Below are 13,550 nucleotides of genomic sequence, written 5' to 3' on the forward strand. Positions count from 1 at the left end.
CAAATGAAGATGCGATTGGAGGAGTCAACACAGGAGCAAAGCAAGGAGCATGAGTGGGCTACCACTATGTTCGATGTGTTCGAGTTGCCAACAGTTTGGTCGACAAGGAAGTCTACCGATGAAGCGAAGAGGGATATGGCGGCTTTTTCGGCATTGCCGAACTTTCGAAATAGTTTTTCTTGAACAGTATTTTGATCGGTTATAGTCCCAACTCCTCTAATTGTAAAGCCAAAAATTAATTAGGCTTTTCCAGCGAGATAATAGGATTTTAGTCAGAAAAAACTGGAAGTTAGATAACAAAAACGCAGTTACATGTTTAACAGTATCAAGATTCAAGAAACACCTTTAGCATTATTTGAATTAATTTATCAAAAAAAAGTTCCAATTAAATTCTTAGCCAAAATAGTTAATATTTTTAATGACTCAAATTGACAAACGGCCGTGAGTTGTTTCGATTCGCTCGAAAATTTGGGAGCACTTGGACAGAAGTGTTCAAATCTGAGAAATGCATGTATATTTTAGAGCTACTCAACTCTTTCTCACTTTTCGAATAACATCCAAAAAACATCTGCACCATTGCTTTCCGATAAGAATCGTAAACTGTTAGAATAGTTAAACTGACAGCAATGCAGTGAAGCTCTACAATTAATACAGCCAAATTCATAAAATCCTGACACGCACAATTAATTGAATATATCACAGCTACTATGACAGCTGGCATCGCAACAAAAATCAATGGAATTCCAGTCTGAAAAACTGCTCCAATAAAAAACAGTCGCTGTAGACGTTGAGTTTGTGCAGAAACAAGATTAGAAGGGACAATGAATAGATAGTATATAGTACAGGCAGCATGAAATAAAACATGACCAGTAGCATTTAATAAAATGAATAAAAATGATAAAATACTGTTCAAGAAAAACTATTTCGAAAATTCATGTGCCGTCTCATGCTCGGTTTTATATGGATTGTCCCTTGAAAGTTACATCTCTCTTCGTTTCATAAATTTAGGAGTCTGTAATCAAAAAAAAAAATTTTAAGGTCACAATAGCAAAATCATTGAGAATGCAACCTGACGCAATTCATACGACATTTCACTTTTAGATAAAAATAACACGGAAGCAGCTGAATTTTTTAGATTTTTATGCACAGGTCTCATTTCATTTCCTTCTATTTTTTTTTCTTATCTTTCAAGTGTACCAATCGCATTGCAAGTCTAGAATTTGATCAGAGACAGGTGATTTGGCATATTGCATACGACACAACTTACACTTCCATCCCTCGGACAACTTCCTCTGCAATTTTTGTCATGGTTATAACTCTAGATGAATATTATATCAAGAACTATTCGCAGTGTAATGTATCATATAGTTTTCTAGCTTTCTGGCAAGGATTAAATCCAAGCCGTGTTATTCAGTCGGTCTCGTTTGCACTTGAAGTTTTTTATGATAATAAGAAAACTAACGTTTTTTTATGATAATAAGAAAAACTCCAGTTCAGATGAAAACTTTCAGTTTCCAATTGTTGGGATCGATAAATTGGAGAATAGATATCACATCTTTTTGATCTACCACCGCCATTCTGATAATTTTCGTGCGAATCGGGTGATCCAAACTCTCAAAAGCTTTCAGCACCACACTGTACAAAATATTGTTATGGCTTGAGATGTTGGTATTAGAATCATGGTAATACGTGTCTATATAGATTTCCTCCAAAACTGACTTTCGGTTCTTCAGAATATTTGCCAAATCTTGTGAGTAAGCATTCGAGACTGCCTCTTCTTCAATCAACTTTTCGCGAGGTCTAACACCATTCTCAAAATTTTCAAGTGTCCGGAGCAATCCTCTTTCCTGAACTTCATACTTGATGTCGATGAAATTTGCTGAAAAAATTATAGTTAAACTCATACTTGTAGGCTCGGTCTTCATTAAAAAGAACCAATTTTTATTTTAAAAAATGAATATTTTTGCTGAGTTTTCGGACATTTTTCTAGTTTTGAATCATAGTCAAAAATCGAAAAAAATTGAAAAAACTCACATTGAACGAAAATCTAGATTCTCCATAATTGCGGATAAAGCAAAATCAGGAAGCTGTGCAGAATCTCAGTTGTCATCTTGGAAGTATAAAAAATAGAAATCTATAGAATGACTTTGAGAAAATTCTGACGGAGAGATAGAGATACACAGAAAATACAATATTTGTTTGCGTGTGAAGAAAAGGGTCAGGCCCTGGGCAAAAAAATGTTGTGGGGGATTTCGCAATAGTTATTATTACTGAAGTTTTTGATGAAAACTTTATAATTTTTACAAATAAAACAAGAGTTATTTAACAAAAGTTCTGGAAAACTACATCAAATGTCATTTCAATCACCGACAAAAAATATATTCATAATGATCTTGGACTATCAGTATGTGAAGTTACCACTCAACCAATTGAATGATAAAATTGTCATACTTTTCTTTAAGGCAAGAATAAAATAATAATTATTTTATTTTTCTCCAATGACACAAATTAAAACGATAATACAATATATAAATGATGAGTAATCAAAATCGCAATTCATTTTGCATCAAATAACTCTCTGGTATCGAAGAAAACGGAATTCTTGCAAAAGCAATTTTTGTGCTGAATCCCCTTGATGGAGTCATCGACAACGCAGAATTCGCATTGCGATTCCAAAAATACCATTCTTTTTGATTTTTTCCCCAAAGTCCAGTTTCAATATACGGCTCTCCAAATTGTTCGAACATTTCATCATCATCACCCTCCTCATAGTAAAGTGTGAATCTCTTGAAATGTGGGGAATTCAACAATGCCTGAAAATGTTTCAAATGAAAATTAGGTCCTTAGGAAAACACTTACCACTTTCAACATCTCTAAATCTTCTGGTCTTAACGTCTTCACTGTGGTTTCAGCTCTAGAAAAATGTGTGAATTTCTTAAGCGTTTCAGCAGGAATATAGAAATTACTGATCTCAATCTCCTCTAAGTTCCACCAGAATCCCATATCTGTCAGATCGTCAATGTCCAATTCTTTTTTCACACCATAATGGTAGATCAACAAACTCTTTATAGCCTTTTGATCAATGTACGGTAGAATTGACATCAATTCTTTTCCTCATAAATTGTCTGAGAGAATTTGACGACTTGAAGTGGATGGTCTCGCCGAATCAACATATTTTTTAAGTTCTCCAGAAATTGATTGAGAATTTCTTCTTGATTTTCTAATGAAACCTTCCCAATGAAAAACTTGGCTTCCAACTTCAAATCACTCAAAGGTGATTTTTGAAAGCTCAACAATATTGACAAATCCCCGCAGGCGGCATCCAGGAAGTTGCCATTTTTCAAAGTTTTTGAAAGCAAATCAATTTTTCCTCCTTTTCGATATACAAGCTTGCATTCACCATTTTCAGAAAAGTATCGATAGTTGAGTATTTTGGTCCATACTGATATACTATTAGTTTGAAAATCTATACAAATTTCAGGAATCGCAAAATCTGGTTTACTGGAGTCGATGAAGTCACGGAGACTGCGAGCCACTTTTCGGAGGGATAGACTGAAATAAATATTAAGAAAATTATTCTATCAAAAATCTCACATAGAAATGAAATCCAATTTGCTCAGGATCTCCTTCATAGCAATATCAGGCATATCTGTTAGTTTAATTTCCGATTCCGAGGACGACATTTTGGAAGCAAAATAATTGTAGAAATGTGGAGAATTCGATTGAATGTACATAGAGTGAAAAGTTGACAAACTGATAAGAATTTGAGTCACATGTGACAGAAAACTATATTTATTCAAAGATTAAAACATATTAGAGGATACAGCGTCGCCTTTGGTTCCTTATCAACAGCATTAGTTAAAAAAAACCAGACTTCGCCAAGGTCCGAAAAAGTTACGGCCCGGATTTGAACTTTTGAAATTTTTTCACTACAATTTTTTTTGCAAAAATTTTCCATGTTTATTCTGAATTATTATTCTCAAAAACCTCTGAAACATATAAAATATCAGCCTTGAGAAGTTTTTTTTCCAAAAAATAGTTTGAATTTTTTCATTACTGAACTTCCAGGCCGGGAGAACTTTTTTTCGGGCCCGGCGCCGCCGGTTGCAAGGCTGAAAAAAAAACACTCTGATCTGCAATAATTTATTTATTCATTAACACAAAATGAAGATTTCTCAATCTCGCTTCTCCGGAAGATCCGAATACTTCACCCGAGTAAGCCTCAACCATGAAAACAAGTTGCTCTGCACTGAAATCACATCTTCCTCATTATCCGGAATTCTGAAGAACCATCTGGCTCCTCTGTCCTCATCATCATAACTTCCATCGAATCGGTGTCCGAAAAGTGTTCTCAGATCTTGGTCCTGTGGTTCATAGTAGATTTCGAACTGATTCATAGTTGGGCAGGTTTTGAATATCTGAAAAGAAATTCTAGATAATAAAAACTTTGAAAATCAACATACCTCTCTTAAAACACTTATCGTCGCTGTATTGATTGTTTTTATTGAAATTTCTACTTTCGAAAATTTAGCAAAACTCTTAATTGGCTCGGATACCCAAAAGTCGTTGTTGATTTCCACCTTTTTTGCCAGTTTCCACTGCTCCAGTCTCACAATTTGATCTATTTTCAAGTTTTGTGAACCTAATCCTTTGGAATTTCCAATTGATATTCTTTCAAGTGTACTTGAATCAATGAACGGTAGCACTGGCATCATCTCATTTTGATCTACTATTCCAAAATCGATATCGTTGACTTTCAGCGGGATAGCTCTAGATTCCAATAACGTTTTGAGCTTTTCCAGTATCCCAGATGAAACTTCTCCCAGAGTCTGCATTTTTTCGAATTTATATTCATAATGTTCCAGTACCAAACTAAATTTCTGCAATATTCGCTTCTGATGTCTCATAATAGTTTCAAAATCAATCCAGAAGAAATCCACAAAATCCTCGTTTCCTCTTAATTGTTTCTTCTTCTTCAACCCGCTATTTTTGACAGTGGAACATCCTTTTTTGTGATTTCGATATTTGATTTCAGTAGACCTGTCATAAGATAGAGATTTCGGATCCACAATTCTCAACGAGATTCGTTTCGTGTTGATTCGAAGATAAATTTCAGAAATGGAAGATGGAGGGATGACGTCATCAATGAAGTGTCGGAGATCTCGGCACACTTTTTGGAGTGTTAGTCTGAAATTAAGATCTTATTTGCAGACTAGCAAAATTCGGAGTCGGTCCGGATTTGAATTTTTGAACTTTTTTCACTACGATTTGTATTACTTAATTTCCTGAATTTTTTCAATGTTTCTGAAAAATTGTATTCATCAAAAACCTTTGGAACCTGCAAAAAATCACTCTTAAGAAGCTATTCCAAAAATTTGACAAGTGTTTTTTTTGGCCTGATCCGGCTCCTTGCAAGGCTGATTAATTGTGATCATAATTACCTCAGAGCAAAAAGTCAAAGAATAAAAGACCATTCAGAAATGAGTAGTATGGCAAATGTCAACATATCGACCTTCAAAATGTTTGTCTTCTTTCTTATCATTTTCCCCCAAGATAGACCGTATTTAGTACTTTACAATCACTTTTTCTCTTTATGCCTACTGAAAAATGTCCTCCAATTTGTCTCTAATTACCCTACCGGATACAAGTTTAAATAATGTTTTATCATACTTGGATTACAAGTCAACGTAAGTTACTCTTAAGTGGATTCAATAATTCATTTTTTCCTTATAGACAATCCCTGCGAAAAGTTTGTCGGGATTTACGATACTTCATTGATGACGTCGTTCCATGCTCATCAGTCATGAAAATCTCTCTTCGTATAAACTCGAAATTTATTGTTTTGAAATTTATCGAGTGTGGAGTTCTGATGGAAATCGAATATCGTTATCATGAAAAAGGATGTGTTGTGGTTGGCGGAGGAAAGAACGAAAAACTGATGGAAGGGCAAGAATTTGCTAGAATATTTTGGAATGATTTTGAGGAAATGTTGAAGCATCAGAAGTCAGCCTTGGAGGAGTTCACTATCGTTTTTATGCATTTCGACGCTGAAAATAATCTTCAAAAAGACGAAGAAATCTACCAAGTTTCAACTGGATTCCTGGAACTCCTCAAGACAAATCTATCAGCCAGAATTCACCCTTTACAAACAAAATTCATTCAAATAAACGCGCTCCATCAGAATGAAGTGATGTCGATTCTTCCATTTATTGACACCCAGAGAGTTGAAAGAGTGACAATTATGAGTGCAAAAGGATCGACTGAAATCGAATTTGATTTTCCGGAAATTTTGAATTTAGAGCAATGGAAAAACTCAACGCGCTCCGGAATTTTTAAGAGCGTTGATTTGTCTTCACCAAGTGAAAGTGTAGATCAAACTATTGCTGGAAAGTTGCACTTGGTTGCACTCGATGGAGGATCAGCAGTGTCTATGGGATCGGTAAGTTTCGCGAAGTGAAAGATATATGTTTAGAATATAAACTTAATTCCAGAAGTTCCTCAATTCATCTGTCTTCCAATTCTTCGAAATTTACTACAATGAGAGCATGGGAGGTGGTTCGTTGACTGGACAGTTGAAGGAGAAGCTTGGCGAACCGTATAAAGATGGAATACATCATTCAAAGAGGACATGGTTTTTTCAATATGATGGAGTAGACAATGTTTTCCAATTGTGCAATGATTCAAGCGGTGAAAAAGTGGTTTCGTATAAACGGATCAGGCCAGAGGAGGTTCCAGATGATGCAGATACAGTAGCGAGCATAAGTGAGCACCCCTTCATATTTTTATGTGTAACTCTGTTGAATCGTGTCCGTTTTTTATAAACTTTTTTTTGAAAGAAAGCCAAAGAATTCAGCAATAAGAAAATATGTTTTTTGAAAAATTTCCATCACTGATTTTTTTGATAATCGATTTTTCCTGATCTTAATTTAAAAATCCGAAAAAAAACTTTTTATTTTTCTCTTGGAGTTATTGAGTTTTTGATGTCAAAATGTTGGAAAATGATCAGATAAACAAAAAATTATGTTGAATTGGCTTCTCAACTCCTGAGTATCGTGCTAGAGCTCCAGAAGTCAAAAGTAGTGCCCTCGGGGAAATAATCATAACTCATCCAAAAATGCTTCAAATTTTTTGAAATATGTACCAAAACACGTGTCTTGAGTTTTTCTACAAACTAACATTAAAAAGTTACAATTTTAGAAAAAATAATTTTTCAAATTTTTTTCACTCAAAAATTATTTTATTCTCATTTTTTCTCAATTTCCGTTATTTTCTGGCTATAACACGAACAAGGAATACATACATGTGCTTTTTATTTGTGACAAAGCACTTTGCATACAGTTTTTGAAAGGTATGTACGTTTTATAGCCAAAAAATAACGGAAATTGGGAAAAATGGGAATAAAATAATTTTTGAGTGAAAAAAATTTGAAAAATTATTTTTTCTAAAATTGTAACTTTTTAATGTTAGTTTGTAGAAAAACTCAAGACACGTGTTTTAGTACATATTTCAAAAAATTTGAAGCATTTTTTGATGAGTTATGATTATTTCCCCGAGAGCAGTACTTTTGACTTCTGGAGCTCTAGCACGATACTCAGGAGTTGAGAAGCCAATTCAACATAATTTTTTGTTCATCTGATCATTTTCCAACATTTTGACATCAAAAACTCAATAACTCCAAGAGAAAAATAAAAAGTTTTTTTTCGGATTTTTAAATCAAGATCAGGAAAAATCGATTATCAAAAAAATCAGTGATGGAAATTTTTCAAAAAACATATTTTCTTATTGCTGAATACTTTGGCGTTCTTTCAAAAAAAGGTTTGTGCAAAATGGACACGATTCATCAGAGTTACACATAAAAGTATGAAGGGGTGCTCACTTATGCTCGCTACTGTATACTAGGTTGATTAAGGCTTTGTTGTGAAATAAAGGTTTGAATAAAAGTTGTTAATTTTGATAAGGAAGACTATTTTGATTTCCTGGAAAAACTCAAATTGTATAACTTTTAAAAAAATTTCGATAATGAAAACCTTAATGAAAGTCAAGTATTGACACCATGTGAAGGAATATGTTATGGTATTACACAAAGGCGTAGATAATAAGAAAGAACGAATAAGGGGTCGCAATTTTGCTTCAATTTTTTGGAATGATTTTAAAAAAGTAAAAAAAAAAGGTTGAGCGGACCAAGACATTATCAGAACAGCTGATCGAGCAGATTGGTTAGCCGTATGAAGATTCAAAGTACAAAAAATGGTTGGGTTGTCCGAATTCCGTGGGTTCAACGAGAATCTCGAGCTGTGCGATTATTTGAATCCAACAAAAATGGTTTCATTAAATCGAATGAAGACGGAAACTGTTCCAAAGAACGTAAGAGTTGAATACGTGTTTCATAGTCTTTGTTGTAATTAGAACATCATGATTTTATGTCAATTTTGGTGTGAAGAGTTAAAAAAAAATTAACTCACATTGATCTAAAGTCCAAATTTTCCAGAATTGTGTTTAGGACATTATCCGGCATTTTGACGAGAGAGGCGTCCATTCTTGAATAAATGAAGTTTAATAAGTTTTGAAAAAATCAAATAATTTAGGTATTTACAGATGAAAATGAACACATGATTCAAATAACGAAAAATCTAAATTGGGAAAGGGAAAACATTTATTAAAATTCAACGATTCTCAAAAAAAGAATCAATCTTGGTTAGTTTCATAAATCTTTGACAACTTGATACGAGTGAAAATGATCCATGAAAAATAAGTGGTTCGAATCGAAATCACGTCTTCATTATTCCCAGGTATCCGACAAAACCAGCGATGCTCATAAGTCTGATCGTCATACTCTCCATCAAAAATTTTCTCAAAAATTTCTTTGAACTCTCGATTTTTGTAACATGGTTCGTGGTGGAGTTCGAAGTTTTGCATGGCAGGGTTTTCGAGGAACTTCTAAAAAAAAATTAAAATAAAAAATACAGTTCTCCGTTTGTCATGAGTCAAACTGACCTCTTTCACTTGCTGTATGATTTCCGGTGTGAGATTTTCAATATGGATTTTTGCACTCGAAAAATGAAGATAGTTTTCTAAGGGTTCCATCATAAAGAAACTGATAGTGTCCAGCTCTTTTGCTGCCTTCCACTGCTCCAACTTGACCACTTCACGCAATACCAACTCTCTCGTAGACTCTCCTCGCTTCGGATAAATTGTGATTTTCTCCAAAAATTTTGAGTGAATGTACGGCAGGACGGACATAATTTCTTCCTGATATCTGACGAGAAAATGTATGTGCTTGACTCTGAGAAGTTGGTGCTGAGACTTCAGAAGGTTTTGGAATTTGGCTAGAAATGAGGAGTGGTTTTTTTCAAGAATGGTACGTTCCAATTTTGAGATCGAAGTTTCTGGCAGCTCCAAAAATATAACAAGCGAGGTTAGCACAACCTTTGTCTGATGCCTCAGAATAATCTCGATGTCGTTCCAGAAATTTTCAGCTGAATTTTGATTCATCTTCTCCGTCGACTCAGCGGATAGTGGATTCACAGTATACTCTGTTTTTATATATTTGGAATCCGAGTCCGTCATTTCCAGAACCAGTTTTTCTGAGTTTACAGTAATGCAATAATCTTCTAATGATGTTGCTGGAACAGTGTCATCGATGAAGTTGCGAAGGTCTCGACACACTTTTCGGAGAGACATTCTGAAATTTTAACTTGTTTTTAAATGCAATTGCGCTTTGTTGACAAGCAAGCTACCACAGGGTCATGGAAATTCCAAATGAAGCATCTACGCTCTAAAAAAATAAGCGTAAAATTAGCACGAAATTCAAAAAATGTATTCAAAGTTTTTTGATGCGTTAAATATATTTTGTCCGAGGTTTAACCGAAAAAAGGAAGAAAAATGAAAGAAAATGCGAAAAATTTAACTCCCTATTGTTCGTTCACGTTTTAAGCACGCGATTTGGCTGAGCGGCGACTCAATTGGCAACCTGTCACGTAGTGTGCAAACGCGCTTCACTAGATTTCCGGTTTCGTACAAAAAATGATCCTGTGAGTCGCAATCTTTCAAAAAAAACTCACAAAGAACGAAAATTCAACTTCTCCATAATTGCGGATAAGGCAATATCAGGAAGCTGTGGTAGCGAAACTTCAGTTGTCATGTTGGAAATATGAAGAATAGAAATCAATAGAATAAATGTGATAAAATTGACAAGACGGAGAGATAGAGAGACAAAGGAAATGCAATATTTGTTTACGTGTGAAGGGAAGGGCAAACTACACATGTTGTGGGCGATTTCGCAATAGTTATTATTACAGAAAAAAACTTTATTGTATTTACAAGCATAGAAATAAAACAAGAGAAACGTTATTTTTACACATAAAAATTCTGGAAAACAACATCAAAAGGCACTTCAATCACCGACACTCTCTTGAACGAAACTCTTGAAAAAATAGTGGAATAAACGAACAAGACTTCATCATTATTTCGAGGGATTCCGAAAAACCAGCATTTATCGTTCTCATGATCTTCTATATTTCCTGCATATGGGTTGCCAAATACTTCTTTAATTTTATCGACATCATTTATCTTGTGATTTAACAGAAAACGCTCTGGAGCTCTTGTGCCAAGGAGAATCTGAAATTGTCAAACTAGAAAAGAAAAACAAAATTTCTATGAAAATCACCCACCTTCATAACAGATCGTAAGTTTTTCTGTGAAACTGTTTCGAGGGAAATCTCTACTTTTGAGAAATGAGCAAAATGTTTCATGGGTAATGTCACATGGTGACTTATCTCGATACCAGTTGCAACTTTCCATTGTTGTAGTTCGGCCACTTCATCCAATTCCAAAACTTTATTGGTTTCTCCTTTTCCTTTAGTTATTGTAATTATTTCCAAGAAATTAGGAGAGATCAGAGGTAAGATCGATTGTATTTCAGATGCCTCGCTGACTTTCAACTCGAGATACCTTACTGGAAACAATTTACTCCTTGAATTGAAACATTCTTCGAGATTTTGAATAAATTTCAAAGAAATTTCTGCCAAATTATTCTCCTCCAAGGTTCCCAATTCATATTGTAAATGTTCGAATGAAATAGAAAAATGTCTCAACGCGGACTTCTGGTGCTTCAGAATAAACTGGAAGTCTTTCCAGAAGCAATCAAAGAAATTCTGGTTCTGTAGAAGCCTCTCTTTGGTCTTGTTGCCTACTTTTTTTGCTATCAAGCAACCTTTCTTCGAATGCTTGTACTTGATTTTAATCATATTCTGTTCTGCAATTGCGCAGGGATCGTAGAATTCTATTCGAAATCTTCTAGAATTCATAGCTAGTGTCATCTCTGAAATAGAGGACGGTGGAGCAGTTTCATCAATGAAACATTGAAATCGTCGACACACTTTTCGTAGAATCATTCTGAAGATATTTGAGTTAGGGATTTTTTAAAGAACTACTCACATAGACCGGAAATCCAGATTATTCATTACAGTTTGTAGAACAATATCAGGCATTTCAGATAACACAATTCCATGGTTCATGTTTGTTCTGAAACGGAGTGTTTGTGAATCGAAACAGGCGTATAGAGTGTAGGAAATAAGAAAAGACCTACTGATAAGGAAAAGGCGTCATTTTGGAAAAAAGTTACAGTTTTATCACTATCCTCATAGGTGAGTCACAACGGAACCTAACTTATTATGCAATCCGAAAGTCGCGATTACTGTTTTATCTTTCCAAGAGGATCCTAAGTTCGTGTAGACACAAGTTTTTATGGGATGCAAACAGTGTAGGTACTTTTTATGCGAAACCAATCACAATGTTCTCTTTGAATTTTTCAGTTGAAAATAATCAACTTTGAGAGGGTGTTACGGTATCGCTGATTGTGCCACAAAGTAAATTATGTATACACCATACAGAACAAAGGTAGAGCTTCATTTTTGTAGTTGACAATTTTTTTGTACGGGCTCTCCCTGGTAAGTTACATATCGACAAAGTAATTTCTCCCTCAAATCGCCACCTTTCAGTACAAGGTCGAGTCTGTCCCCTTAAAATGATCATAACTCTCAAGGGAGTGTCCGTACAAAAAAGTTGTCAACTACAAAAATGAAGCCATACCTTTGTTCTATATGGTTTATACATAATTTACCTTGTGGGACAATTCGGAATAATGTTGAACGAGATGTGAAGCTGAAACCAGTCGCTTCTCGATTTTTCACCAGTTTCAAGGAAATTCTGGGGTCTAGAAGCCATCCACTTCCAGTCGAAAAGATATTTATGAACATTGTGTATCAGAAAGAAGTAATGCCAGTACTACGATTTCTTGATTCAACTTTATTGAAACACATCATATTTTTGAATGCGAGGAATAAAGATCGCTTTTTCAAAACCAATAAGATCATTCATTTGGAGCAGTGGAAGAAGGCAAAGGAGTTGGTATTGAGCAAGTTTGCAGTTGAGATCCCGCTCAAAAGCGTTTTTCACGCAGCGATAGTTCATATCGAACTGAAAAAACTCACAGCGAAGGATCTATACCGGTTAAAGAAGGTAATTGAATTTGCTGAAAGATGTTAACCTTACTCTGAATATTTCAGGCATTCCTAAAATCTCGGCGTGCTCGATCATTTTATATTGGTTACCAACACAAGGAGGACGATGCCAAATTAGTGGAACTTCTGGGTACTCCGTATGATGATTTCGAAAATATTATGAATGATTTATATAGACGGAGACGGTGGTTTTTCAGAATTCCTAACAATGATCGACAAGAGTTATGTATTCATTTTGAACATTTTTCTAATTTCCTGTTTGATCGTATCAAAATTTCTAAAGTGTCTTTGAATCGTTTTGAGGAGGTGTTGATTCATCAATAAAAAATGTATTGTTGTAAATAAAGATTCCATTTTGATATCCCACTACAATTGGTTATAAAAACAATTAAAAGAGGAGCACATGAACAACATTGTCGAGTAACGCCGATGTTGTTGCGTGATTCTTCGTTGAAATTTTGTGGTTTCATTGGTTTTGAGCAAAACTAAATTAAACTAAATTTTGAGGTTATAGTATGTATGACACTTTTAGCAGACCACAAAAAAGAGCACGAATCAATCTTGTATATAAAACGCGTGTGGGCTCTATTTGTGGCTCGCGACATTTTTCAACTGCGACATTCCGCAACCGCGACATTTCGCAACTCACGTATGTTTCGCAACTACGACACTTCGCAACTGCGACATTTCGCCGCTAGTCATTTTGCAACTGCGACGTTTCACAACTACGACATTTCGCAACTACGACATTTCGCAACTACGACATTTCGCAACCGCGACGTTTCGCAACTACACCGCATTTGCATATTTGGGTCAGTTGAAAGTGTTGAGTGTACCGAAAGGTCTGCCCAGATCTGTGAACATATTTGAAAACAATTAAATAGAAGAAAAAGTTGTCTGAATCGTTTTCTGACAAAACTAGGTTAAACTATTGCTAGTTCAATGATTGCGAAATGTTGTAGTTGCGAAATGTCGCAGTTGCGAAATGAACAGTTGCGAAGTGTCGTAGTTGCGGAATGTCGCAGTTGC

General features: G+C 35.0%; 6 protein-coding genes across 6 annotated transcripts; 2 read left to right on the forward strand and 4 right to left on the reverse strand.

Annotated features, from left to right (window-relative positions):
* Window positions 1-1,493: 1,493 nt before the first annotated feature.
* On the reverse strand, window positions 1,494-1,904 carry GCK72_020466 (uncharacterized protein; the record flags this gene model as incomplete). The annotated part of the gene is made up of 1 exon (XM_053733587.1): window positions 1,494-1,904. One exon carries the CDS (start codon window positions 1,902-1,904, stop codon window positions 1,494-1,496), a length of 411 nt encoding a protein of 136 aa, XP_053582500.1.
* Window positions 1,905-2,543: 639 nt separating this feature from the next.
* GCK72_020467 (uncharacterized protein) lies at window positions 2,544-3,102 on the reverse strand (the record flags this gene model as incomplete). Its single annotated transcript, XM_053733588.1, has 2 exons — window positions 2,544-2,813; window positions 2,860-3,102. 2 exons carry the CDS (start codon window positions 3,100-3,102, stop codon window positions 2,544-2,546), a joined length of 513 nt encoding a protein of 170 aa, XP_053582501.1.
* A 1,073-nt stretch (window positions 3,103-4,175) lies between these two features.
* On the reverse strand, window positions 4,176-8,536 carry GCK72_020468 (uncharacterized protein; the record flags this gene model as incomplete). The annotated part of the gene is made up of 3 exons (XM_003116256.2): window positions 4,176-4,418; window positions 4,464-5,187; window positions 8,463-8,536. The coding sequence occupies 3 exons, from the start codon at window positions 8,534-8,536 to the stop codon at window positions 4,176-4,178; spliced, it is 1,041 nt and encodes a 346-aa protein (XP_003116304.2).
* GCK72_020469 (uncharacterized protein) lies at window positions 5,608-8,520 on the forward strand (the record flags this gene model as incomplete). The annotated part of the gene is made up of 4 exons (XM_003116473.2): window positions 5,608-5,687; window positions 5,734-6,439; window positions 6,492-6,762; window positions 8,489-8,520. 4 exons carry the CDS (start codon window positions 5,608-5,610, stop codon window positions 8,518-8,520), a joined length of 1,089 nt encoding a protein of 362 aa, XP_003116521.2.
* Window positions 8,537-8,685: 149 nt separating the features above from the next.
* GCK72_020470 (uncharacterized protein) lies at window positions 8,686-11,516 on the reverse strand (the record flags this gene model as incomplete). The annotated part of the gene is made up of 6 exons (XM_053733589.1): window positions 8,686-8,937; window positions 8,995-9,682; window positions 10,451-10,617; window positions 10,671-10,954; window positions 11,213-11,394; window positions 11,437-11,516. The coding sequence occupies 6 exons, from the start codon at window positions 11,514-11,516 to the stop codon at window positions 8,686-8,688; spliced, it is 1,653 nt and encodes a 550-aa protein (XP_053582502.1).
* Window positions 11,517-12,276: 760 nt separating this feature from the next.
* On the forward strand, window positions 12,277-12,845 carry GCK72_020471 (uncharacterized protein; the record flags this gene model as incomplete). Its single annotated transcript, XM_053733590.1, has 2 exons — window positions 12,277-12,519; window positions 12,567-12,845. The coding sequence occupies 2 exons, from the start codon at window positions 12,277-12,279 to the stop codon at window positions 12,843-12,845; spliced, it is 522 nt and encodes a 173-aa protein (XP_053582503.1).
* Window positions 12,846-13,550: the final 705 nt, after the last annotated feature.

The sequence above is a fragment of the Caenorhabditis remanei genome, chromosome V (genome assembly GCF_010183535.1).
Source record: "Caenorhabditis remanei strain PX506 chromosome V, whole genome shotgun sequence".
In the NCBI taxonomy this organism is placed as follows: domain Eukaryota; kingdom Metazoa; phylum Nematoda; class Chromadorea; order Rhabditida; family Rhabditidae; genus Caenorhabditis; species Caenorhabditis remanei.